Below are 26,113 nucleotides of genomic sequence, written 5' to 3'. Positions count from 1 at the left end.
TGGGAATGTAGTCTAATCATTCTTCTAACTATAATTACATTAAGCCGCCTCTCGGCTTAAGCTTTAGGTGTTTCCAGCTCATTATACCATCTTTAGGGGAGAGACTCAGCCGAGTTTCCGAAAATTTTGATTTTTTAAACAAGTATAGGACGTGATTTTTCAAAATCTAATAAACCATATAGCTTTTAAGCTTTAACCCTTTAAAAACAAGTGGGACACCTGTGTCCCAAAATCAAAAACAATTCTTCGACTATAGAAAGTTATTTTGTTCTCAAAATAGTCCGAAAAATTAGTTTTCATTTTTGGAACACCGGTGTTCCATTCGTCCATAAAGGATTAAAAATAAATCCTTAGGGTAATGTGGTACATTTTGTACCGACTTTTAGCATTTTCAACGTTCAAGCACGTTAGTGACTTACCAAATTATTTTTTCTTTGTGGAAATTAATATTTATATTCTTTGTTTTATTAAGAATAAGAATTTTATCGAAAATTATTGGAAAAGGCATATTTTTTTTTAAATAAAATAGCAAGAAATATAAAGAAGTAAAAATGGTACATTTTGGAATGATGTGGGTATTTTGGAACAAAGAAAAGTGGGTTATTTTGGAACAAGACGAATTCGTACACAGGGTATCCAAACTTGATCTTGGGTTATTGGATGTCACCGATTGTAACAATCTAATAAGCATTGCACCAGCTCCTTCCCTTCGGGAGTAAGTTTTGGGGAGTCCAGACTGGCATTTCACTGGACACTTACCAGTGAAAATCGTACTTTTTGTCACATTGAATTCTATCACTGCTTCTGGTGTCTACACACTTAGAAGAAATTTTCGTCAAAAATTGCCTTTTTTAAAAACTTGTGACATTTCTGCATATATCTGGTACGTAGAAAGCTAAATAATTGAAATAAAACCTAAAAATGAAGGAAAAACAAGTATTTATATGATTTTAAGCGATATATTTATGATGCATTCCAAAACACCCCAGATTAGGTTCCAAAATGAACCACATTACCCTATAAGAAATTATGCCCTAGATTTACGATTTAAGCCGAGAGACTGCTTAACGTAATTGTAAATTCCCATCAGTTTCCCACTAAGTAAGCCGCTTCTCGGCTGAAGGCGAAAGACGGCTTAGTTAGAATCTGATTACTTTAAGCCGTCTCTCGACTTAAGTCGTAAGTGTGTCTAGGGCGTCTAGGGCATTATAGTTAAACCATTTAGATCTCAAGTTCGTATAACGAAGAGAAGTGGACAAATTTTCCATTTTTTAGGCTAGCAGCTTTGTTCAATTGGTTCAATCTTATATTTAGCATTTTGTGCTTAAACTACCCTCTGACTGCATTTTCTCGCGGTGTATGTACAAAAGTGGAAATAGGGGAGAATTTGAGTTAAAACGGCGCAAATCATCGTCAGTCTTGGTGGCACTGTGGATGAGTTTGGGTGTGTTTTTCGTCCACCATTGCTTGAGGGGAAAATTTTCCTGATTTTTCCTTTTTTCCCAAAGACAAAAAAATCTTTAACAATTTATACAAAGAAAGTTGAAAAGTGAGTGAAATTTGTACTAAAAAAATTTTGTGCTGAAAATTTTTCTTTGAAGAAACTTTTGTGAAATGTGAAGGAAAATTTCTTTTTTGTTGGTTCAAGAGTTTTTTCTTGTGCTAGGGAGAAAAAAATAAAACAAAAAGAGAGGGAAGTTTTTTGGTGTGGTCTTGGGGGCGGTTGGTTTTTCCAATTGGATTTTCTGGCGGATGGGAGAATGAGGACAACCATAATCTGCGATCCGGCCATTTTGAAGACATCGCAAGTGAATGAGCAGCAAATGGAAAATCGTGAAAATCGTTATATAAAGCGAAAACGCACCGAAATCGATCCACCAATGGATGGGAGTGATTTTCAGCAGCCGGTCAAGTGTATGAGGACCTACATGGGCAATTTGTACAATCAGCAGGAGCATCAGTATGAATTTGTCAATGTTATGTTCGATAGTAATCTCCTTCCAGTGCAAAATCCCATAATTTCCGAAGCAAATTCCGCCAATTTGGCGGAATTTTCTGCCAATTGGAGCACCAATGATCTTCTGGATTTGGACCAGAAGACACCATCGTATGGTCAGCAGACGCATTTGGACACTTTTACCCCGGATTCTGGTCACAGGCACACGAAAAATCCCGTGAGCAGTGAACCAAACAATCGTGAGTTCTTTGGCCTTCTTTTGAACACTTCTTTGATATAGGAGCCTCCTCTTTCTCTCTCCTTTACCGCGGGAAAGGTGGAAAAGGTGAAATTACCACATAAAATCAAGTTCAAAATTATTAGGGATTTTTCTATAGCAACAAACCTCCATCGTCTTGTTTGTAAACATAGAGGAAAGAGAGAGTAAATAAACCAAAGAGTAAATAAAAAAAATGCGAGAAAAAAAGTTACAATTCACCTTCAATTGAATTTCCAACTTTTCATCTTTCACCTCTTTTTTTCTCCCGGGAAAATTTCTTGTCCAGAAATGCCCTCTGAAGATCTCGAGGATAAGAATTTGTCATGGCTGTTCAATTTCAAACTCGATGAACTCCCTCACCTGTCTCCTGAGGTCAATAGAACTCCCTCAGTGGCCACAACACCGCGCAATAATTCGTCCACGAAGAAGATCGATGAGATCATTCAAGAGGCAACGGCTGGAATTGACGATGAGGAGATGAATGTGGCTGAGAATGTCATTGTTGAGAATCCCAATAGAATGTGAGTATTCTTGAGATTCACTCTATCTTGACCATTCGCCTCAGTTTTCTCAATTTTTCGCGATTCAGCCAGAAGAAGCCACCCTTCACCTACACCGAACTCATTGAGTACGCTCTTGAGGATAGAGGAGAGCTCACAGTGTCAGGGATTTATCAGTGGATCTCGTAAGTTTGATACTTCTTTCTAGATATCCCAAAAGAAAACCAAAGGGGTTGAGGGTAGCATTCCGCTGAAAAGGACTCAAAAAATCGTTCAAAATTTTGAGAAATCTCTCTGTGGTTCGTTTCTTAGACAAAATCTCCCTTCGGATTGCCATAATCCTTCCCATTGTGTCTTGGCTGAAATAGGAAATCAAACAGATTTTCTATTTCATTTCAAAAAGTTGGGGGAGAACTGAGACACTTATCCTTTGTGTTGCAGCCTTTATAAAAAAAAATTATGCCTTAGACACACTTAGTGAGAAACTGATGGGAATTTAGTCAAATCATTATTTTGATTATAGTTACGTAAAGACGGTTCTCAGCTTAAGTCGTAAGTGTAGTGTCTAGGGAATTAAAGTAGTTAAACCATTTAGACCTGAAGCCCGTATAATGAAAGGAAGTGGGCTAATTTTCCTCAACGCAATTCTTCGTTTTATAAGCTTAACGATTAATTGGGGAATTGAGTTTAAATCTTGCAGATGTCTCTGCCTTCTACTTGAAGCATTCTTCTCTGTGTTGACATTGTAAGAAGTGAAATAAACAAGTGGACATGCAGAAAAGAATATACAGTCAAGTTCCTCAAATTTGAACTCTTCAAATTTGAACAACGGTTAAATTCAAAATGTAAAATTTGAGCTTATGCGAAGAAAGTTTTGCGTAGAGTATGAATTAGAACCATTTTTCTCTGGTATTTTCTCAATATTATCGTATTATGTTAACTTCCGCATCAAATTCCATTTATTTCACAATAAATTAGATTGATATATTCTCGAAAGTTATTTTTCTTAATTTAGGTAAAGTGCATTTTACATAAATTCCGTTACGTTTTTGAAAATATTGTGCAAATTTGAACTCTGCTGTATCACTTTGTATAACGCCCATCTCAACGAAATAACAAATTTTCGAAGTATTTTGAACTTAAAGCTTTTCTAAGGACATTTTATTTGCGGAAAGTTAGGCATTAATGAGCCGTGGTAGGGCTCTTTATTTCGAAAGGGAGATTTCGTGTCAAAATACCCTGGTTTTAATGGGTCTAAAAGGTCAGAATTCAAATTAATCCATTTGTAGTAGGGGAAACCGGGGCAGATTAGCCACTTATAGTATTAGATAGTGGTATCTCAAAGTTTGCCTGCGAAGGTATATTGAGGAAACCACTCTTTTATTCTAAATTCCTTTCCTATTCATTGAAATATTTATCAGCCTTAAAAAAACACATTTGTTGTACAAATTATACTCAATTAAAAATCTCATTTGGTGGCTAATTGTACCCCGGTCTCCCCTACTTTCTTTAAAAAAAATAATAAACTGCATAGGCTGTAGATAAGAGCCTACAACGTGTTGGACTAATAATTTTATTACCCGAAGAGTAAGAAGCAGCATAATTTGTGCAAAAACGAGATATTTTTGTTTCACGCACAGAAAAAAATATTTTATAAAATTGTAAATGTTTGTGAATTCCTGGGAATTACAAAATGCTCCTAAATTGTATAAAGCACTAAAAATTTCGTAAAAGTGTGTACTTTTTCTCAAACGGTATCCGTAAAATGATCATTTGACGAGCATTTTTTGTACTTTTACAAACTTGTTCGTAAATGTTGGTAAACACACAGAAAAATATTCGTAAAATTTTGTCATTTGTTTGTAAATTTTTGCCAGACAAGCAAAAATCTACGAACAAATGTTTCTAAAAGAACAACAAAAAATGCTCGTTAAATTATCATTTTACGAACAATGTTTGTGAAAAAGTACAAACTTTTACGAACTTGTTTGTGGTTTTATACGATTTACTAACATTTCGTAAGTCCCCTGTAGAAATCCATAAATACTTAAAAACAATTTTACGTAATATTTTTTATCAGTGTAAATAGCCACTGCTTGGCTTAATTCTTCCTCATATCTGCGATCTTTATAACTATTGCATTGCCAGTTCTTGTTTTCCTGACGAGTGGAAATATGCTATAGTTACTCCTATTCCTAAGGTCTCCCGTCCGTCTGTCTGTAGTGATTTCCGACCAATAAGTATCTTGCCTTGCTTGTCAAAACCTCTTGAAATTCTTTTAAAAGACCAAATTGAAGTACATTTAAACCAAAATAACTTACTTACTCAATTCCAGTCTGGTTTCCGCAGGCACCACAGTACGATCAGTGCGCTGTTGCGTGTGCATCACGACATTTGTGTCAGTCTTGATCATAAACAATTTTCAATCCTCATTCTTTTAGACTTTTCGAAAGCTTTTGATAGCATTAATCATGATTTTTTTTTTTAAATAAATTGGAAACCCTGTATTCATTTTCTTCCTCCAGCGTGAATCTTATGAAGTCATATTTAACCGGTAGATCTCAGTCCGTTAAAATTAATGATTCTGTTTCGCCTCCCTTATCCCTTTCCAGGGGAATTGGCCAGGGCTCTCTGCTTGGACCCCTACTTTTTTCTATTTACGTCAACGATCTATCTTTAACTTTAAGTAACCACAATTTCCATTTATACGCTGACGACTTACAAATCTATCTCTCTGGCGATGTCCGTGCCCCTGAGAGATGTTTCAGTGATGCTAATAGTATCTTGAATTCAGTCTCATGTTGGGCATCATCTAATGAACTACTCCTTAACCCAAAGAAGTCGCAGGTGATGATTGTGTCGAGTAATCGAATCCGTCCTTCTCCAATTCCCATTTTTCTCAATGGCGAGGAAATTCCCTGCGTCCATAAAGTCAAGAATCTTGGAATAATTTTCAATGATTCTCTGGCTTGGGACGATCACATCTCTTACATCTGCAAGAGAGTGAACTTTTCACTCCTGACCTTTCGTAGACTTCGTTTCTACACACCCCAGGGTGTCCGGCTTCTTTTAGTGCGGGCCCTGCTTATTCCTCTATTTTCCTATGGTGCTGAACTGTTCTTCTCATGTGATAAAGCTTCATTGCGACGCCTTGAAGTAACGTTTAACAACTGTTTACGTTATATATTTAATCTTCGGCCATATGACCACATTTCTCCATTTACGAACTCCATTTTAGGGCAATCTTTACCACACTTCCTACAGTCACGTGCTGCTGAATTTATTTCTCGCATATTGATCACTAAGCAACCCAAATATTTAGCCGAGTTTCTCGTGCCTGGCTCATCCGCTAGGTCTTCGTGCCTCGTTGTGCCCAGATCGTCGAGCCGCATTCTCCATAACTCAATTTTCGTATTGGGAGTATCTCTCTGGAACTCACTACCAAGAGAGAGAAAACAGCAATTGATCCAAGCCTTTGTAATGCCTTGACTGCCTTTCTTTTCTTGCCTTTAATCTTATTTTTCTTTTGCTTTTCTTGACCTTATTGTACTGTCCCCTCCCTGGCTTATACAACCTGAGAAGGAGCATTTCCACCGTTTGGCTCCGGAGTAGGTTGGTCACCAACGCTAAGACGGCGGTGGACGCATTAAACTCTTGTCTGTCATTTTGCCTCTAAGAGACGCACAGTTTCAAAGGCATTTAATTTTTTCAAATAAAATAAAATAAAAAAAAATAAAAATAAAAAAAAATAAATTGTACAACGCGCTAAAAAGTTCGATATAGTTTATATTTTTCACAAACGTTGTTCAGAACATAATCACTTCACTGAAATTTTTTGTTCTTTTACAAACATTTGTTCGTATATTTTTGTTTATCTGACAAATCTTTCTAAAAGAGCAAAATATGTTCGTGAAGTGATCTGATCTACGAACAAAATTTGTGAGAAAATGTACAAATATTTACAGTTTTAGTGGGTTGTATAATTTACGATTTACAATTTACAAAATTTATTTAATAAAATGATTTAATAAAATTTACAATTTGTTTAATAAAATATTTTTGCATATGCTCTTGAAAGTTTAATGAGATTTTTGAGATGGCACCTTTTGCAAATCAGTTTTCGCAACTATCTTATGCAGGTTACACACCTCTGATTTGCTTAGGATTTCTTTAGTTACCCTTACTCTACAACAATATTACCTTGCAATTAACCAACAAAATTTTAACATAACCTCTTTCTTTGTTAAAACATTGTCTTATGGTTTTATTCTGTTTGACAATTGTTCTGAAACAACATAATGTTTCTTTATGATGAACGAATTTGAATTATTGGGTCTCATTCTCTTATTTGGCCAAATAGATACATTTACTGAGTTTTAGGTTATATTAAACCTAATAATTTAAAAAAAAAACTCAAGATAATTTCTTGTGTGGTAGATTTTGTTACATTTCCTACAAGAGCGATTTTAAAATACTAATTTAGTGATAGTAAAAAATATATTGTGCAAAAAGTGCTTTAATTTTAAAGGTTATATCATTCTAACCTCAAAAACCTAACTGATCTTGACTATTCAAAAACTTCTGCAGTGCTTCGTCAATTTCTGTAAGATTAAAATTGAAAGGCACTGAATTATTGAGGATATTCTGTGTTATATGGAACTTTGAAATTTCCTTCGAGGTTAGATTTTACATAACCTAAAATTCTAGAATTTCACGTTTGTTAATTAAAGAATCAGGCCTACCCACTCAATTTAATTGGGGTAGTAAAAGATTTTAAACGATTTCTGACAATTAATGTGTATGTTAATTTCTAATTGATCGACACTAGGCCAATCATAACCTCACATTTTAATGTTTTCATTAAGGAGGTTCCACCTATAAAAAGAAAATACAAATATTAAATTTTTAAACAAGATTATATTACTTTTTCAACGTGATTTTTTATAAAAGTTTGGGATTACTAATTTGTGGTTATGATTGAATTGTTTTGGGTGTAAAAACACAATCAAAAGGACTTTTTTTATTTGTTTAGTATGAAAACAGTTCCAAAACGCTAGAAAAACGTCTTTGTCAAGGTTATTAGGGCAATTTAAGTTCGAGTGAGTGGTTTAAATTTTGATTTTCGTTAAAAATAAGTGCTAGATACGTCAATTTCAACATAACCTAACTTTTCGATTTAAAGTCTTATTTGTTTATTGTTTGCATAGAAAATGTTATTTGATGGATTCAAGAATCATCGATGCAAACAAAGTCATTTAGTTTATTCAAAGTAAATTCTTGTAACTTCATTAAATTTCAAATTTCAGTGGCAAAATATTTCAATTGGTTAAAAGCGCAATAAATAGAGCTTAATTGATATTCAATTGGTAAAAAAATGCTGTAGAAACTATGAAAGTTGCAAATGACAGTAAAAGAATCACAAAAATATCCTTCTGGAGGTTATGTAATTTTGAGGTTATACGGTATAAGACCTGCAATTCTTCAACATAACCCCTTCAACGAGTAAAAGAAGAAAATTAAAAAAGTCTTTGGAGAAAATTAAAAAATCAATTCTACCCAATAATTCTTGAAATCTCTAAAATCGGCTCATTATTAGCAGATTTAGGACATTACTCATTTTCTTCAGCCCCTTTCGTCCCTGCTTAATTTGCAAATTACACCAATTTGCACCGTGAAACCAAAACGTGATTTTTAATGCTAATATTTAGAGTTGGGAAACGAAGAATGGAAAGGGCCCAAAAGAAAACACACGATTAAATGTAATTGAAAACGTTTACATGAGCTATTTACATTCTTCACCCTTTTTTCGCGGGTGAAAATCACTCCCCTTTTTTGTGTGTTTCTTGGTCTTTTTCCCACAAAAACTACAATATCACATACACAAAAGTTGGCTGAACAAATAGTACAAAGGAACATTTTTGGGTGTCTTTGGGGACCATTAATGAGAAAGGGAGTTTCCGTGTGAGAGACTGAGGGTTATTTAATGTTCCTTAGATTCGGCTGAGCTGTATAATATTTAAAGTTTTGGAAACTATTTTAAATGGAGTTAAATGTTTAGTACAGGCATGTACTAAAGCATAATTTTTGATAAGGGAGACAAATTCTAAGGTTAAAAATGGAGTGCAGTGAGAACAAAGTAAAACTTTTTGATAGATAGAAAGAGTAGAGTATCACTAAAACATATTTTAGTACTCCACGGACTAACAAGGGAAATTTTAAGAGGAACTTTCGCTTGAACTATCCAAAAATTCTGGAGGAATTAAAAAAAAATAATCTGATAATGGTCACGAACAGTTTAACCGTTAAACCTCAACTTTTTTTTTAGAACTTCAATAAGTTTGTCTCCTTTCTTGTTCTAAAATTAACGTAAAAAAATTCTAACTAGCAAAAAGTAGGCGAATTCGTAGAAAAAATGTTCCAAAATTATTAGAATATTGCAGAATTATGAAATGCAAATTTTTAATATTTCACTGTCTGGAATATTCCTCGGATACTAAATATTAAGTACTAAAATTCACTACATTTTTCTTAGATGAGAAATTGGTTTTACATATCAATTTTTCATAGTTTTTTTCTGTATATTATTCGTAGCAATGAGCACTTAATTTTTTTTGTATTTACTAAAATGTTAATGAACCAAGTTTTAGTACTACTTGTAATTTTAGAAGAAATTAGTACACAAGTTGAAATTAGTAACCTTTTAATATTTTTTTTATAATGTTCTCGAATATTCTCTTTCAATCTTCGTTAATATTGTCTCCCCTCATGTACTAAAATTTGATAATATTTTTTTCGCAGATAAATTTCTCCAAAGAAATAATTTTTAGTTTTAGTACTTCATGTAGAGTTGATCTCTGACCAAAAATGTATACTTAAAAATTTACATCTTTTTCTCCATGAATTAAAAACCCAACAAATGAACTTCAGATTGTTTTTACTTGACAGAGTTCATTAAATTTTCCTGTTCTAAAAATTCGCGAACCTTTTGAAGCTAGAAAACCTTCAAATATTAATTTTTCAACCACAGTTTGAAGATTTCGCCAATTGTTTGCAACTAGAGAGAGACAATTTCATGTATTTCTTGTACTAAAACATCCTATATTTATAATTAATTTTAATTTTTTTAATTTTATAATGGTAGCAAGTGAATAATTTTGAAAATAGATTTTTTTTAATTTTAACAATGGTTTTAAAACTAAAACAAGTCGGAAAAAATTCAATTCGCAGAGTTATTCAGAATAAAACTTGTTTCATTTACAAATCTTTTATTTTAGTACATTTTAATTGACTTGTACTAAAAAATGCAAGGTCTTTCAGAAGTAATTAGTAGGAAAAAAAATCTGGAAGAGATTTTCCGTTCTTATCCGAAAAGCTGCAGGAAAATCACAACAAATAAAAATATTTGATGCAAAAATCAAAAACTCTCCTTAAGTGGATTTAGTACATACCTATTTTAAATTCTTCAAATATTCCTTTGATTTTTTTCTTGCATTTAATTATTCGGAAATCACAACCAATTAAATCATTTCACAAAAAATTATAAACTCTTCTAAAATAGATTTAGTCCAAACCTGTACTAATTTTTTCAATTATTTTTAGTTTTTTTAATACATTCAATTGTAAAAAATCGATTACATAATTTAAAAATATCTAAACACTTGTAAAATGGATTTAGTACAAACCATTACTAAATTTTTCAAACACTCCTTTTATTTTTTTAACACATTCAATTGTAAGGAAATCGTAGTTAATTAAATCATTGTACATAAAATTTAAAAACTCTTCTAAAATGGATTTAGTTCATACCTGTACTAAATTTTTCAAACATTCCTTTGAATATTTTTCTTACATGAATTTGTAAGAAAATCACAGTTGATTAAATAATTTCACAAAAAGAAAAAAGCCTAAAGTCTATCCTAAAATGGATTTAGTCCAGATCTGTACTAAATATTTCAAGTACTCCTTTTAACTTTTTAACACATTCACTTGTAATGAAATCGTAGTTAATTAAATCATTGTACATAAAACTTAAAAACTCTTCTAAAAGGGATTTAGTCAAGATCTGTGCTAAATTTTTCAAATATTTTTAGATTTTTTAATACATTCAACTGTAAGAAATCGATTACATAATTTAAAAATACCTAAACACTCTTTTAAAATGGATTTAGTACAGACCTTTACTAAATTTTTCAAACACTCCTTTTAATTTTTTAACACATCCAATTGTAATGAAATCGTAGTTAATTAAATCATTGTACATAACACTTAAAAACTCTTCTAAAATGGATTTAGTTCATTCCTGTACTAAATTTTTCAAACATTCCTTTGAATATTTTTCTTACATGAATTTGTAAGGAAATCACAGTTGATGAAATAATTTTACAAAAAAAAACCTAAAGTCTATCTTAAAATGGATTTAGATCTGTACTAAATTTTTCAAATACTCTTTTGAATTTTTTTTAATGGATTCTAAGTGCAATAGCATCATAATTGCATGTTCACTGATGCGCCAAATTGTGTTCAGGTGAGAGATCCCAATCGCAACAATTTGAGCCCACTGACTCGCCACGGGGTTGAGCATTAAATGCGTATTTCCGGTCATTTCTGTTTTCACCCCTCCGGCATCAAGTCAAGCGAGACCGTTTTTTTTTCTTTTGGGGGGTGAATGCAAAACGGTGTCGGATTGAAATTGAGACTCTCATTGACCCGTGAAAAAGGTGCCTGAGAACAAGCCAGCATTATGGGTAAAAAAAAAAGGCGGGTGTGTCAGGGAACAGGCTCTAAATTGACAATCGCATTTTCGGCGTGGGGTTAGGGGATGAGGGAGCGCGAGAAAATGCCATGCAGACAGAAAATCAAGCGAGAGGAGAAAATGGACAGGTTGATGCTTCAAACGATTGTGGTTTGAGAGACACGCAATCGAATTTGAATTCAAATTTTGTCGATTATTCATATTCCCATTCCTCCAAAATGGGCCGCGCGATATAATATGGAAAAAAGAGGAGGATATTCCCTGGCCAAAAATCCAAACCCACTCTCTCTGAACCATTTGGAACTAAAGTGGAAATGGCTTTTTTGTGTGCGCGAGACTCGTGTCTATAAATAAATTGTCAATTGCTGCACTATTTCCACCCCCGCAATTTTATACGATGTTGGGGGTATATTGGGGAGGGACTTGTGCACGACAGACACCGTGACAAGAGTTGGTAAATTACATTTTTGGCCAACTATCTCCTCTTGTACATTGCGAGGGGATTTTTCCAATCTTTCACCAACATTTTTTCCTGTCAGGAGACATTTCACCAGAAAATATTTTATAGTTGGACTCTTTTTTTTTCTTCATTGGGCGAGAAAAGCAAATCGAGAATGATGGAGCGCAATTGTAAATTGTACAATAAAAATTTACAAAAGGAACGTTTGACATAATTTCATTGGGTATTGTCGGAAAAGCTATATAAAGTACTTTGAAAGTGGTAGCGCAAGTTGCAGAAGAAAGACCAAAGTTCCGGGAAGGCAAATTATAGGTTAGAATTGATCAATATTTGACAAATCATTTTTTTAGGTTAGAACGATTAGAATGAATTGCAGAATTGAATGAAAAATACAACAATTAAGGTTTTGTACTTGGTTAAGTATTATTCAAATTACAGTATAAAGTTTTTTACTTAAAATTTTTAGGTTATGTTGAATATAACCTCACATTGCTAACTAACTTTTCTAAGAACAATATTTATATGAGAATCCCTTTGAGTTCTTATTACAATACCCATTGGAAAGGTAATCTACTTCCATTTTTATATGTAGGATACTCAGGCTCCGCCCACAATTGGAGAACCTCCTTACTGCACGTTACCATAAAATGAATTTATATTTTTCTTTGCCATATTTCCTAATAGTTGCAGTACATTTTGGTAGAATTAAGTAAATATTAGATAAATTTAAACGAAATTCATATAGAAAATCAAAGAGTTGTACATCTTTTCAGCATTTTCGATTTGGTTTCAAGAAATTTACGATAAATTTTTACTTTTTTAAATCGGCTTATATGACGTCATTAATTTTGTCTAATGCGATTTTCTTGAATTGTAGCTAAATGGCTTAACCGATCTTGATAAATTTGATACTGTTGGAAAGGCCTTTAAATTCCCTACTATACTGGTTTATGTTCAAGATATTTTCAAGTCAAGAAATTCTGAAATAACTTTCAATAATTTTTAATCAAATAATGCTTTTCAAGGGTTAAAAAATGATTAACACTAAACCTACCGACCGTTTTTGGTAGTTTTTCGGTCAAATGACAAACCGCCGCAGGGTGGAATACTCAACAAATTTGTCTTGGTAAAGATCAAAAAACTAAAATTTAAACATTGAAAAATATATTACATGCTTATTTTAAGAAATTCATAAAGTTTGATAGTGACATTATACTGTTTAAATATGTGTTAAATTTAAACCGATCAATGTGACCGGATCTTGGTAGGTTTAGTGGGTCGTGGTGCAATTCAAGCAGAGCACGTGGCCTCAGTTGGTATAGAGCACTCATCTAGTTAATGAGATGTCTCCAGTGTGATTCTGAATGGAACCAGAAATCTTTTCTATTTCCACTCCGAAAAGCTGGATGATTTGAGTGTCACTTGCACTGATTGATGAAACGTTCAGAAAGCCCATTACGCTTAGAATCATTGCAGTCTAGGTTCCTTTCTGAAGTCTGGTGCAAAATGCTTCTAAAAAAAAAGCAAAATACCCTTAAATCAAACTTGAATATGGCGACACACGATTTTTCCGTGTTATTTGCAATTTCAAGAAATAAACCTTAACTTAAAAGATTTTTTTAAAATTCCTTGAAATTAGAAACATAACCTCTATGAACCGATTTTAAAACCGTCTCGAGAATATGGCGGTTAACCGGTTTTTTAGTAACCGGTTAACTATTGTTGGTGTCGCTACATCTGACTGTGAATTAAAGCGTGAACTAAAGCCTGAATTAACTCCTACTTTTTATACTTTACTTTAAGAACCTCCCATATTAAAGACTCCTTACTGAGTGTACGTAAAGGCCACTGTTTTGCGCTTGTAGCGGTGTGAATTGGAACTACAGAAATTATGTTTCCGGCCGTGTTGTTTAGCTGGCTGATTCTGAGTATTTTTTGGGGAAATATTTTTTGCACGATCCTTCTTGGTGTACCAAAATGTTAAATCGTTAATACTGGTTAAATGAAACGCATCACTGTACTTATAACTTTTACCGCTCGTACAATATTCCGAAGTGAAATCAGGAGGTTTGTTTGACAGTTTCATTCGTCCTCCATTAACCATCATGGAAAAAACAGTCCTTAATCCTTTAAGGACGAATGGGAAATCGGTGTCCCAAAAATAAGAACTGGTTTTTCGGACTATTTAGAGGACAAAATAACTTTCTATAGTCAAAAAATTGTTTTTTTAATTGGGTTAATTTGGTTTTACGGGGTTTACGATTTAAGTCTCACCGATAAAGCCTCAAATAATGCCTAATGGGTGTTAATTAAAACCTTAAGGATGGGTTCTCATTACCCTGTGTCAGACGTGTATTGTTAGAAACAGTTTATTATTGTTTTTTTTTATTGTTTCATTAGTTTTTAACTTCAATTAATAAACATTTTACATATTTCATAACTATCACATTTTATCTGCAAAAGTAAACATTTTTTAACTAAACAGCCAGTGAAATAATATCGAGGAAATACGTTAATGGAGCTATTCTATTGAAAAAATGAGCATGTTTTTTAGCACATTACTGTTCTCAAGTACTAAAAAGACCATGACTGTTCCCACATGATATTTCAATTAATGTCAGATGGCATTGTGATCGGGTGAAAGCTTGCTCGAAAATCGACAAGATTAATTTAATGTTCTCACTTTCATAGTATTTTCTACATTTTCTTTATCATGATTGAGAAGATGTAAGGTTCTTCTCTCTATACAAAAACTTCATATTTTCCCCAGTCCTCGTCGTGTTTCAAAATCACCAAAAAGTGACATGAACCGACACAGAAGAAAAGTTCAACCGAAATCCGAATTCGAATATTCGCTCCGAGCAAGCTCTAACCCGATCACAATACCATATGACATTCAGTCAGTGTGGAGTAACCTGTCATGTTAGCTTGGTGGCGTGATGCAGTTGGATGGCCGGGAGTTGACAACTATATCCTCGATCGCGGGTTTTCCCAGGTTTTCCATGAGTTTTCCCTTGAATTCTCAGTAGTGAAAAGTCGGCGAGCAGCATTAATATTCTCTACTCATTATTTTCCTTGAAATGATGAGAACAATCATGGTCTTTTTTAGTACTTGAGAACAGTAATGTGCTAAAAAAAAACATGGTCACTTTTTTCATTGGAATAGCACCATAATTCAATATGTTTGAGACTAAATATTTTGTCTAAATAACATTTTTTTTTCTCGGAGAATTTCGAAAGCTTTCTATTCAATTTTGATATTGAATATAATTCTCTCATTTTGTCATTAACTCAGTCAGAAATGTGAAATGTGTGAGGTTATGCTGAACATAACCTCAAATTTTAAACAACTTTTTTATCAAATAAAACAATCAGCCGCATTGAAATAATTCCAAATTGATTTTATAATAACTCTAAAACCTCTAAAACTCAGTGAAAGAATCATTCTGAGTTTGAGGTTATGGGCATTATTCTTTTACTAAGCTAGGAACCTTCAAGAAGCTACTTAATACGACTCCAGTAGCGTTTAAAGACAATTTTTAGAGAATAAAAGTGAAATTTGATGGTAAACTATATGTTTCAAACAACTTTAAACGAATATTTACTGCAAAAACTATAAACTGGAAAACTTCTTAAACATAACCTCAAAACCAGATTTTATTTCTATTTCAAAAGACTGGAAATTTAACCTTACTACAATTTAATATATCTAATTAACGAAATTAGTGAATGAGGCCTACCAAGGAGTTCCTGTCAAAGTTCGCCATTTTAAAAACTTTATATTTCAAAACTTGATTAAAATTACTTTTAAAGCAGTGTGCTAATTGCTTGATTAAGCCCTTATAAAAGTCGGAAATGTTTAAAAAAAAATCAAATATTAAAAAATTTGAGAGGTTTTCTTAATAAAAATATTCCATTTACCTTGAGGTTAGGTAAATAAACTAACATAACCTCTTTTCCCAATTAAGGGAATAAAGATCGATGCCTCCTGTCCTAAATCTGAAAAGGTTTAACATTTATTTAAAGAACGTTCAGTATATTATTTGTCAAAAATTCTTATGAATTCCATTTAGTCCCAATCAAAAATGTCTCCCGAGTTTCATTGTCAATTGAGGTTAGGTTTTCAATAAGTTTTTCTGTTTTCTTTTATAAATACTTCAAAGCAATATAAAAGAATACAAAAAGAATATAAAAGAATGCTTCCTGATATTAAATTGATATAACCAAATTAATATATTTTTTTATAAATTTTATATAACCTTTGTTTTTTAACCTATATTTCCCAATTGGTCTTATATTCTCATATTTCTAACTAAAAACTTTCCGTGACTTTCCAATACGAAGTCTTATTCGACTTTTTTTCTTCAAAATGTTAAAGCAGAGGAAAAGTTTCCTCGACACGTCTGAAAATTCGCAGAAAAGCTCTAGTTTTTTCCATAAATCATTCACAAACTTGCGGAAAATCAGGCAAAATTCGGGACTACACAGAGAAAGGCAACAGCGCAGAAAAAGGAAAGTTCACGTGAAAGAAAAAGCCAGGAAAAGTTTTCCATTTAATTGGAGACGCAAAAGGAGAATTTTCATGAATTTCACCCTCGTGGTTGTCGTTTGGGACGGGAGGGTGGTTTCACCCTAAAATCTCGTTTTCTTCTTTTTTTTTATTTCCTCTGTGGGTAATGACCATAAATACATTACGGCTATTCTTCCACTTCGATTGGCGGTGCGACGACTCTCCACCTGCCATCAGGTTCATGGGGTTGGAATTTTACCACCCTCTCCCTCAGTGGCCACCCCCCTTCAATGTACACGATTTTCCGTGAAGACATCGCCGAAGGAGACATAAATTGACTCAATCCGAAATGACACGCCACAATTTTCCAGTATTTTGCTCCCAGGTTCTTTGGGAGGCTTCACTGGGTGCGGTGCGGAGTGAATGGGGAGGGGTGGGTGGTTGGGTGGACTGGGGGATTGCCAGGGGTTCGGGAGGGGCTCGAGGACAATCTCATTTTGGGCTTGGGAGTAGGAGAAATTCGCTCGATTCAGTCCATTTTCTTATTTCTCTGTTTCGTGTCTCATTCGCCTGCGCTTCAATCTTCAATCAGAGTTGATGTTCATTACCCTTCTAGATGAAATTTGAATTTCTTAAAGTTTAAGAAACGACAAACGTGCACTGAAACCCAAAATTTGATTCTTCAAAAGTGTCTCGGCTGAAAGTCTAAATAATCGTTGATGTTCGAAAGATGCAAATAGAATTTCGAATTCCCATACCAAAATTCCGTGCGAAAAAGAAGCTTTTCAAGCTTTCCAAATATTTACTCAAGGCTTTTAAGAAAAATTACAATGGAACAAGAATGCATTGCTCTTCCTCACAACAAAGTGAAGACTAAGATCAAAATACTTCGAAATTCGAAGATAAAGTATTTCGGTCACCACGCGGGTGACACAAGAAAAAACAATATTTCCCTTAGTTTTCAAAACCTATCTTCGAAGTATTTCAACTCCAGCTGTGAATGGAGCAATTTGTTTCCCCAAAAGTGTCTCGGCTAAAAGGCAAATGGTCTTTGATATTCGAAAGATATAAACCGAATTTCAAATTTTCATACTAAAAATACGCAAAATGTTATGGAAATTTATAAAATACTACAGTAAGGAGCTTTCAAATGAATTATTCTGTGATTGTAAAGGATTTTAATAATGAAAATTATGAACCTCGTTGCTTTGATTTTTTCCGCAACAAAGTGAAATCTGACACATTTTGACACTCGAGACACTTCGAAATTAGAACGAGAAATACTAAAGCCAGCATGCAGGTGAAACTAAAAGTCAAAATGTCTCTTTTCGTGTGGGAACTCTGACTGAGAGTGTTTAGATTTGTGTTTACTTCTAAGGCTGTCTACACACTATGAGCATTTTTTAAAAAAATTCTTTAAAAAATAACCCTAAAAAGGTTTTTAAAAAGAATCGGCTCTACACTAGTGAAAATTTTTGTAAAAAAATGGATTTTTTACAGAAATTTGCCTAGTATGTAAGCAATTTTGTAAAAAAAACCGACCCATTTTTATTTTTTAAAATTTTTTTTAAAGAATTTTTTTAAAAAATGCTCATATGTGTAGACAGCTTAAAGCAAAGGACAATGGGCAGAAATGTATGGAAGGTGGTCCAAGTCTTCGCCAGATATGGGACTAGGCCCATTTTGTAGGTATTAGTGTATGACTTAAAAATAACTGAAACCCAAATCGAAAAGGACTGTCAGTCCTTGGGAAATTAACGATATCCTTCTAAAAATTCGCTACTTTGACAATTTATTACTCGAAAACGGCTTAACCGATCTTAATGAAATTCGGGTCAAAAGCGATGTATGACTTAAGCTTTAAATTAATATTTTTAGATCTTCCCCCTGACTTCTCCATCTGGTAGCTCCCATACAAACTATAGCCATGTCTTAAATAACGGTATCTTTTAGGATCCTGTGATCTTTAGAGTTTTTAACTCTTTTATCAAGAAGAATATTACTGAATAGTAGACATATCCTTAGATACAATCCTTTTTTTTATTAATTTGATATTTATATATTTATTTTCGTAAATAAACTATCAGATTATTGCTAAAACACAACATTTTTAGCACTTACTGTCCTCAAGTGTCCTGTGTCGACTGTTTTTCCGAGTAAAACCATCAAATAATCGTGACATTTACCATATCACAAAGAAAAGTCGATTATGTAAACGCACTTGAGAACAGTAAAGTGCTAAAAAAAAATCATTTTTCGTTAGAATAGCACCAATCTGGACTTTTTGAAAAAAAAAAACTTAAGAACTGTTGTTTTTGATTTCTCTTCTTTGATCCACTTCATCATCGATTTTAACGGTCTTAGGTAGAGTACCAAAAACGGTCCAGTTAGATATCATTTCTTGGGGGAAATTGCGTTTAAGCTTGACAATAATGTCCGAAAAATTTTGTTAGGCCAAAAAGGCTTTTAAGACTCTTTTGGCAGCTTTTTAGTGTGATATTTCATAAATTTTCGAAAATTCGAAAATTTAGTATAAAAATTCTAAATTGAATTTGAATCCTTCGAACATCGACTTTTTGTGCAAATAAAGTTCCATTTACCTTTTATCCCAGACGCTATTTTGGAGAACCAAAATCTACTTGTGTTTACACCCAGAAAAATCGACATAAACTCTGTTCGTTGATTTTAATGAATTTCAGTGGTTTGGCTCGCTTTTAAACTTTTTTGATCACTTTTACAAAGATTACATATGGAAAAATTACACTTAAATTCATGTCTACATTTTTAATCATTTTGAAAAGTATTAAGATTAATTTTAGAAAAAATGCAAAGACAATAAACTGTTTATCAAGGTTCCAAACCACACTTCTAAACAAAAACTAACAAGAATTGAATTTACAAACAAATTTACGAACAAATACTTCCCCAATTAGCTTTATTTTTATGAAAGAGGGCTGAAAATTTGCTTCAATTTTTCATTGAAATTTTTTAAGGTTTCCAAAGATTTTTTTTTCAAGCTCAAATCATTTGTGAAAGTCATAAACATTTCCACATTAAATTCTTCAGAAATATTTTCAAATAGGTTTTTTTTGGTGGAGATATTAGATAAAAATTAGACTTAAAAATTGTGAAAAATTTTCTGCTTTTGTTTGGAAATCTAATTTAAACCCAAATCCAGTGAAACTGATGTTTTTAATATGCTAAAAGTATGCTGAAGACAACCAGGAGGGGAATTCTGTAACACTCTGGCAATGCCATATGACAAATTGGGTTGGAATCTCAGGAGAGATTTTTCGAAAATGCGATTCTATAGCCGTGACATTGCCATTTCAGCTCGCGTGGCATTGTCAGAAGTCACATGTTTGAGATTTCTGGCAATTCAAATTACAATGAATTTTGTTAAACAAATCAACCAAGATGTACTGTATTTTCATAAAATCTTCAAGTAAAGGGATTTCATTAAAAAATCAATTAATTGTATTTTCGAACTCATATGATATGACAAGAAAAAGCTCGATTGGTATTGTCACGTTTCGAACGCACGCGTGACAATGCCACGAAAATTACAGAATTCTTCTACAGATCGCAATTTAAAATCTCGCAGGAAATGCATGAAAAATCGAATGAAAATGCTATTTAGAATGTTAAAAGTATTTTCCTACAAAGTTTCTTTCAAAAATTCGCCAAACAATTCAATGCTTAATCGATTTTGACAAATATAAATTGACCTATTTTGACGTTCGGATTGTCATATGATATCCAAACGTTATTGCAGTTTGTTTATTAATCAATTTCAATTTAGCAATTTAGATTCTCATGTTGATTTCATACGTTTTCAAATTAATGTAATTTTCTTAATTGAAATTGTGGCTCTTGTTCTAGAAATTGGATGTATTTATATAAAATTAAAGTATATAAAATCATGCAGATAGTCGATAGCATTTATCGATGAATCTTGCTTTGACAGCTGCGAAACATTTAAAAATACACAATAAATTATAAGATTATAATAAGAAGGGATTTTTTTATATAAATTCCTGCTCCTTAATGACTAACTCACCTGTTTCCTGTAGGAAAACTAAAGTTCAGCCTGGTCTTACGTGAATTTTTAAGCAATAAAGCTTGAAAGATCGAAATTGTCACACATCTTCTGACAAATGAATTTCACTGGATAGAGGAAATTTTCTTTAAAATGGCATTTTTTTTAAAGAAATTGGTCATAGTGTGTAGAGGCCTTAAAAGAGTTGACGTCTGAGTTTGACAGTTTGAAAACGAAAATCGTGATTTCAATCGTATTTCATTGTAAGTTATTCCTCCGAAACACTTTTTAGATCAGAATAATTTCATGAAATCCAAATTCATATCCCTTTCTCCTTCAAACGTTTTGCATGAGCCTGTCCCAATTCTTTTCACTCGTCTTCTTCTTCTTCCTTTAAACATCACAAAAAATTGAATTTTGTTCAATCCAATTTCAAGTGCAATGAAAGGATAGACATATGGAAAATGTTTGAGAAGAACGTTTCAGTTTCATGAAGTCTTCCCGATCTAAAAGTCGTGCCAGAGGCATTAATAGGATTGACATTGATTAATCGTAAAGTGTGCGTGTAGCATAATTACATGAATAATGTTTTAATTTCAATGTGAAAATTGTTGCATTTTACTTTGAAGTCGTAATAAAATTAAAATTCTTTATCACATAATTTAAACAGGCTTTAAGAGCCGATTAAAGGTTTAATTTGCTTCTAAAATTATTGGAAAAATCGCTGACTTTATTTTTATAAATCTTTATGTATCTGATCATTGATCAATTTTGGCTTTTAGGCCACATTTTATCATTTTTCTGCATATCTTGAATTACATATTTCTTCTATCAAACTTTTAAAGTACATTTTAAGTACATCTAATTGACTTTTGAGGAACTACTTTAGAAATTGATTACCTTGTTGATTACCTTTGTTTACGAGTTACTGTGTAACTTTCTATAAGAAGCTTCAACTCTGACCTTTCGGTAGAAGAGCAAAGGGTTTACTTCTCCTGTTTCTCTTTGGGAAAAGGAAAATTCAATGGTGAAATGAAAAAAAAAGAAGAAGAAAAGCCCCCCAAGTTCGTGGTATTCAACAACAATAAACTCTGCGCCTCTAATGAGTCCTGAAAGCGGAAATGCCAGCCTCGTTTGGCGTCGTCGGAGGGAAAAGGGAAATTTTATAATTTATTAACTGTCCGCGGGGAAAAATGGTGGAAGTTCCATTTAATTTGTCCTGCGAATGCGAAAAAAGGGTGGACTGGGTGGTGACCAAAAAAACAGCCCAAAAGGGGGCGGAACGCGATGGCCGCGTCGCCGAAGCGTTTGCGCACCACGTCGCGATGCTCCCTCAATCCTCTCTCTCTCCGCCTTCTTGCAGGGATCGCTTTCCCTACTACAAGAGCAACGACGACCGCTGGAAAAATTCCGTTCGTCACAATTTGTCCATCAATCCGCACTTCCGGAAGGGCAGCAAGGCACCCCAGGGAGCTGGACACTTGTGGACCATCTCCTCCAGGGACTCTGAGGCCAATAACTTAGCGTGGGAACATGTAAGATGTCGATTTTTCTCTTTACACTCTGAGAAAATTATTCGATTCTTTAGGGTTGATTTAAACCCTGGGCGTTCTTAATAGTAGATTGCCTTTCAATTTAAGATTGGATTGATTTAATTAATTAATTGATTTATTTTATAATTATTAGAAGTGACCTAGTTTTTTTTATTTTTTTTATGTGGGAAATAATAAAATATTAAATGAAAGATTCTGCTTTTAGTAAAGTATATCGCATTATAACCTAAAAGTTTTATTTATTTTTCAATTTTCCAGAATAAATTTTATATTTTTCGATTTTTATGTAGTTAATATTTTATATTTAAAATGTACACACGGCTCTTCGTTATCCGGCTGACTGGGGGACAAAATGATATTTAGGTTTTTTGAGTGATCAACGGTTTTTATATTTTGTGCTGTGTGAATTTATTTTCTGTCTGACAAAGAACAAGAGAATTTTCTTCATAGTGTGCTTATGTTTCATTTTTTATCACAATTATGTATTAAAAACTTCGATACAATTATGATAATACACTTCATTTCACACTGGAGAAACTTCATATTTAGCAAAAATAATTTTGAATACATAAACCGCCAGTGTTTGGCAGCTGTCACCCAGATAATGAAGTGCTTGATAACGAAGAGCCGTGTGTAGTCCGATTTTTCCCACTTCAACTTTTATAAGGTTAGATTTGATCCTAACCTAACTTATCAGACGCATTTCTTCTGACAAACTGTATTGTTCTCATCCTAAAAAAGTAGTGAAAAATAATGAAATAAGTTAAATTTATCAAAGAGGTTACTCGTTATGATTCTCCAATGACAGGAGCTTCTAGTTTTTCGGTTTCATGTATTTTCTAAGTTTTCACGAGTTTCATTAAATTTTTCTTGGTTTTTTTTTGACTCCTAGAAAACTTGATCATTTTTTTGGTTTTTGGAAAACTTGCTTAGTCTTTTTAATTTATTTTTGAATCCTTAAACAAACATGTTTTGCAAAGTTTTTTTTATAGTTTTTCTGAGCAGCTTGACAAGTTTTTTTTAGATTTCATGAAACATTTCAAAATTTCGTTTCACTGTAGTTCGGAAAAACTTAATGTGTTTTTTTCTCTGGCTTCATGAATTTTTTTTTCTAAATTTCTCGTACGGTTTCTAAGGTTTCGCTTCTTCGGAAAATTGAAGTTCTTTTGGTTTTCGCAAAGAACTTTATTAGCTTTTTCTCTGATTTTGTGGACCTTTCTTAAGGTTTCTCATGGAATTTCTGGGATTTCTAAGATTTCGGGAAAACTTTTGATTTTTTTTGGGGTTCCGCCAAAACTTTTAAAGCTTTCTCGGGTTTCGGTAAACATTTATAGGACATTAGCCATATGCGATGCTTCGGATGCTTCATGTGAGTCGCAAAATGATCTCTTTTAAGGCCTCTACACACTAGGAGCAATTTCTTTAAAAAATGCTCTTTTAAAGAAAATTTCCCCTATCCTTGTAGACAGAAACGTCAGAATTAAAAAAAAAAACAATTTTTGACGAAAATTGCTTCTAGTGTGTAGACACTATTACTAGAGGAATTTTTGAAGCTTGTTCCATTCGTAGTTCGATTTTCAAATAGTTTTTTAAGGTTATGTTCAAAATAACCTCACATTTTAAGCTTATTATTAATCGTATCTAAATATTTGTTAAAATGTAATCATGTTATGTTATATTTTTGTTGATCCCGTGGTGGAAGAACCTGCTAAGTCCGTTTGTAGACCGCCCAGGAACGCCTTCCTCGCAATGTGGATGCTTCTTCCGTGCCCCCGGAGTTTTTCGAGCAGAGGCTGTGCACTTTTATTACGTTATATCACAGTGAAAATGTCTTTTCCTGACATTCAGTTGTTTGCACAGGGCGGGACTCGAACTCACAACTGTGAGAGTCGAGTTAGAAATCTCATCCGCCTAAGACCCAACGGTCTTGCCTATTGCGCCACTGAGATCCCCACATTTTAAGCTAAATCCCTATCTATTTATTATTTGAATTACTTTTATTGTACATCTTTGAACATTAGCTTTTATAAATCTTTCCATTCCTGTGACTAGCTCTCTTTTAAGATAAAAGATCAAGAATTACTTTTTAATATACGGTTATATTTCGGTTTAAAAAACGTGTCTAATTGCAATTTCTAATTTGATTATCTGAGAGATAATAGGCACTTGTACTTACACTGCAGATGCAGAAGTCATCTGACGTTATCGGACGACACTCTTAAGACAACAAAACGAATTGTCGATCGATAACTTAACGAAATGCCGATCGATAACTGAAATTAATATTTAGAGGTAGCTATAACTGAATAAAATCTCGGTTGACAAACAAAGGAAGTGCCAATTGATAAATGAAGCAAACGTATATCGACAAATGAACGAAATGTTGATCCAACAACGTAACGAAATTTCGACAACTTAACGAGTTATCGATCAAGAAGTGAAAGAAATGTCACTCATTAAGTGCAAAAATTACGATTGGTAATTAAACAAAATGTCGATCGATAACACTATGCAACACGGTTTTTGTCTCAGATAAAATATAAAAGTATTAATTTAAAAAAATTGAGACATGATTGAGCAAAACCAAAACGATATTATTAATCAGGGAACTCGACTCTATCAAACGTACCATGTGAGACCTCTGAGACAGAAAAAAATTGTCAATTTGTTTTGCATAGTGTAATTGAATAAAATATTGGTCGACAATTAAGAGAAGTGTCAATCTACAAATGAAGAAAATGTCTATCAACAAGTGAACAATGTCGATCGACGCGATGCATTAATGGAATTTCAATCTAGAACCTCACATGTTGTCGACTGAGTGACGGAAGAAATGTTCGTTCATAGATAGATAAACAAAATATCGATCGGCAAGATCGGCAACTGAAAGGAATGTAAATCGATAACACGAGTCATTTCGATTGGTACTATATATCAATCGCTATTTTGATAACAAAAAGCAGAAAAAATATAGGTTAGCATCTAAGACAGGCGTCGTTAAACGTAGGAAACGTCTATCACAATTGAATGAAATGTTGATCGACAACTTAACGAAATTTCGATAAAAAATTTAATAAGTTGTCGATCAAGAAACGTCTATCACAATTGAATGAAATGTTGATCGACAACTTAACGAAATTTCGATCTAACGGATTTTCGATTTAAAACCTAACGAAATTTCCTTTCATTGGATTAGAAAAAGCAACGTTTGGAGCTGTTCTTCAAGATGGAAGCTGCCCATTCCCCGGCTGTGGTCAGACGGGAAGTGGAGACGGCATTTGATGAGACGGCTGCTGCTACAGCAAGTATCCTGCCGCCTCAGGAGCGTCAGTCACCAGAGAATCAGGCCACTGTTAAGCATCCTGAATCCCTGGCGACTTTCTACACTCCACAGGATCCCCATCAGATGCCATTTGACGTCACGGATTCCTCAGATGACCTACGTCGAGTTGCTGGGGAGATTCTCAATGGGGTTCGTCGGAATGTTGAGGTGCAAATTGTGCATCCGGGAGCTTCATTTGCCCTGGAATCCACTGGGGACTATCTCAATCCCCTGTCGAAGGATGAGATTGTCCAGGAGAGTGGATTGCGTTCGATGGGGTCACATGGGGGAAGGGGCAGTGACCTGGGCAATGACTATTTTGTCACGGAAATTGATCCTATCGAATTGGGGATCAATATGACGACAAATGGGGATGAAGAAGTTCTCTTTGGGGATGATTTCAATCTGAATTACTTTGGGATTGGGACTGGAAGCAATATTGTTGCCTGACAGAAGACCTAGACTGCCATGCGCAATCGATTCTCTCCATTATATCATCCTAAGCTCTGGCAAAATTTCTAACCTATAAAAGTATTCATTTTTTTTGGGCGCCTTTCGCTTGGCGCACATTTTCTAGTCACTGAAAAAAAAAACAAAGGAAAAAAAAGCTACTCAATTTATTTTTTTTCCTCATGCTATTATCGGTGGTAGTGTCTGATTGTATGTAACGATGTAGTGGATGAGGTTATGAGGAAAATATCGTGAGATTTTGTACTTGAATGACATAAGAATTATCTCAATTAAATTAATTTCACACTTTA

General features: G+C 33.5%; 1 protein-coding gene across 2 annotated transcripts; it reads left to right on the top strand.

Moving 5' to 3' along the window:
* Window positions 1-1,544: 1,544 nt before the first annotated feature.
* LOC129807899 (forkhead box protein D3-like) lies at window positions 1,545-26,113 on the top strand. Of its 2 annotated transcripts, none has more exons than XM_055857497.1 (5): window positions 1,545-2,196; window positions 2,503-2,737; window positions 2,782-2,901; window positions 21,841-22,012; window positions 25,227-26,113. In XM_055857497.1, exons 1-5 carry the CDS (start codon window positions 1,761-1,763, stop codon window positions 25,800-25,802), a joined length of 1,539 nt encoding a protein of 512 aa, XP_055713472.1. In that variant the 5' UTR covers window positions 1,545-1,760; the 3' UTR covers window positions 25,803-26,113. The 2 variants fall into 2 exon arrangements, with proteins under 2 accessions (XP_055713472.1, XP_055713473.1); XM_055857498.1 differs by having other exon boundaries at window positions 1,578-2,196; window positions 2,806-2,901.

Source organism: Phlebotomus papatasi, chromosome 3 (genome assembly GCF_024763615.1).
Source record: "Phlebotomus papatasi isolate M1 chromosome 3, Ppap_2.1, whole genome shotgun sequence".
In the NCBI taxonomy this organism is placed as follows: Eukaryota; Metazoa; Arthropoda; class Insecta; order Diptera; family Psychodidae; genus Phlebotomus; species Phlebotomus papatasi.
The sequence above is the reverse complement of the archived record's forward strand: the minus strand, read 5'-3'. Positions and strand labels throughout refer to the sequence as shown.

Bases quoted from the DNA above. Each gene is read 5' to 3' on its own strand.
- LOC129807899 (XM_055857497.1), top strand. From the start codon at position 1,761: ATGAGGACAACCATAATCTGCGATCCGGCCATTTTGAAGACATCGCAA. The intron at 2,197-2,502 runs GTGAGTTCTTTG...TTTCTTGTCCAG, and splicing joins GAGCAGTGAACCAAACAATC to AAATGCCCTCTGAAGATCTC. The intron at 22,013-25,226 runs GTAAGATGTCGA...TCATTGGATTAG, and splicing joins ATAACTTAGCGTGGGAACAT to AAAAAGCAACGTTTGGAGCT.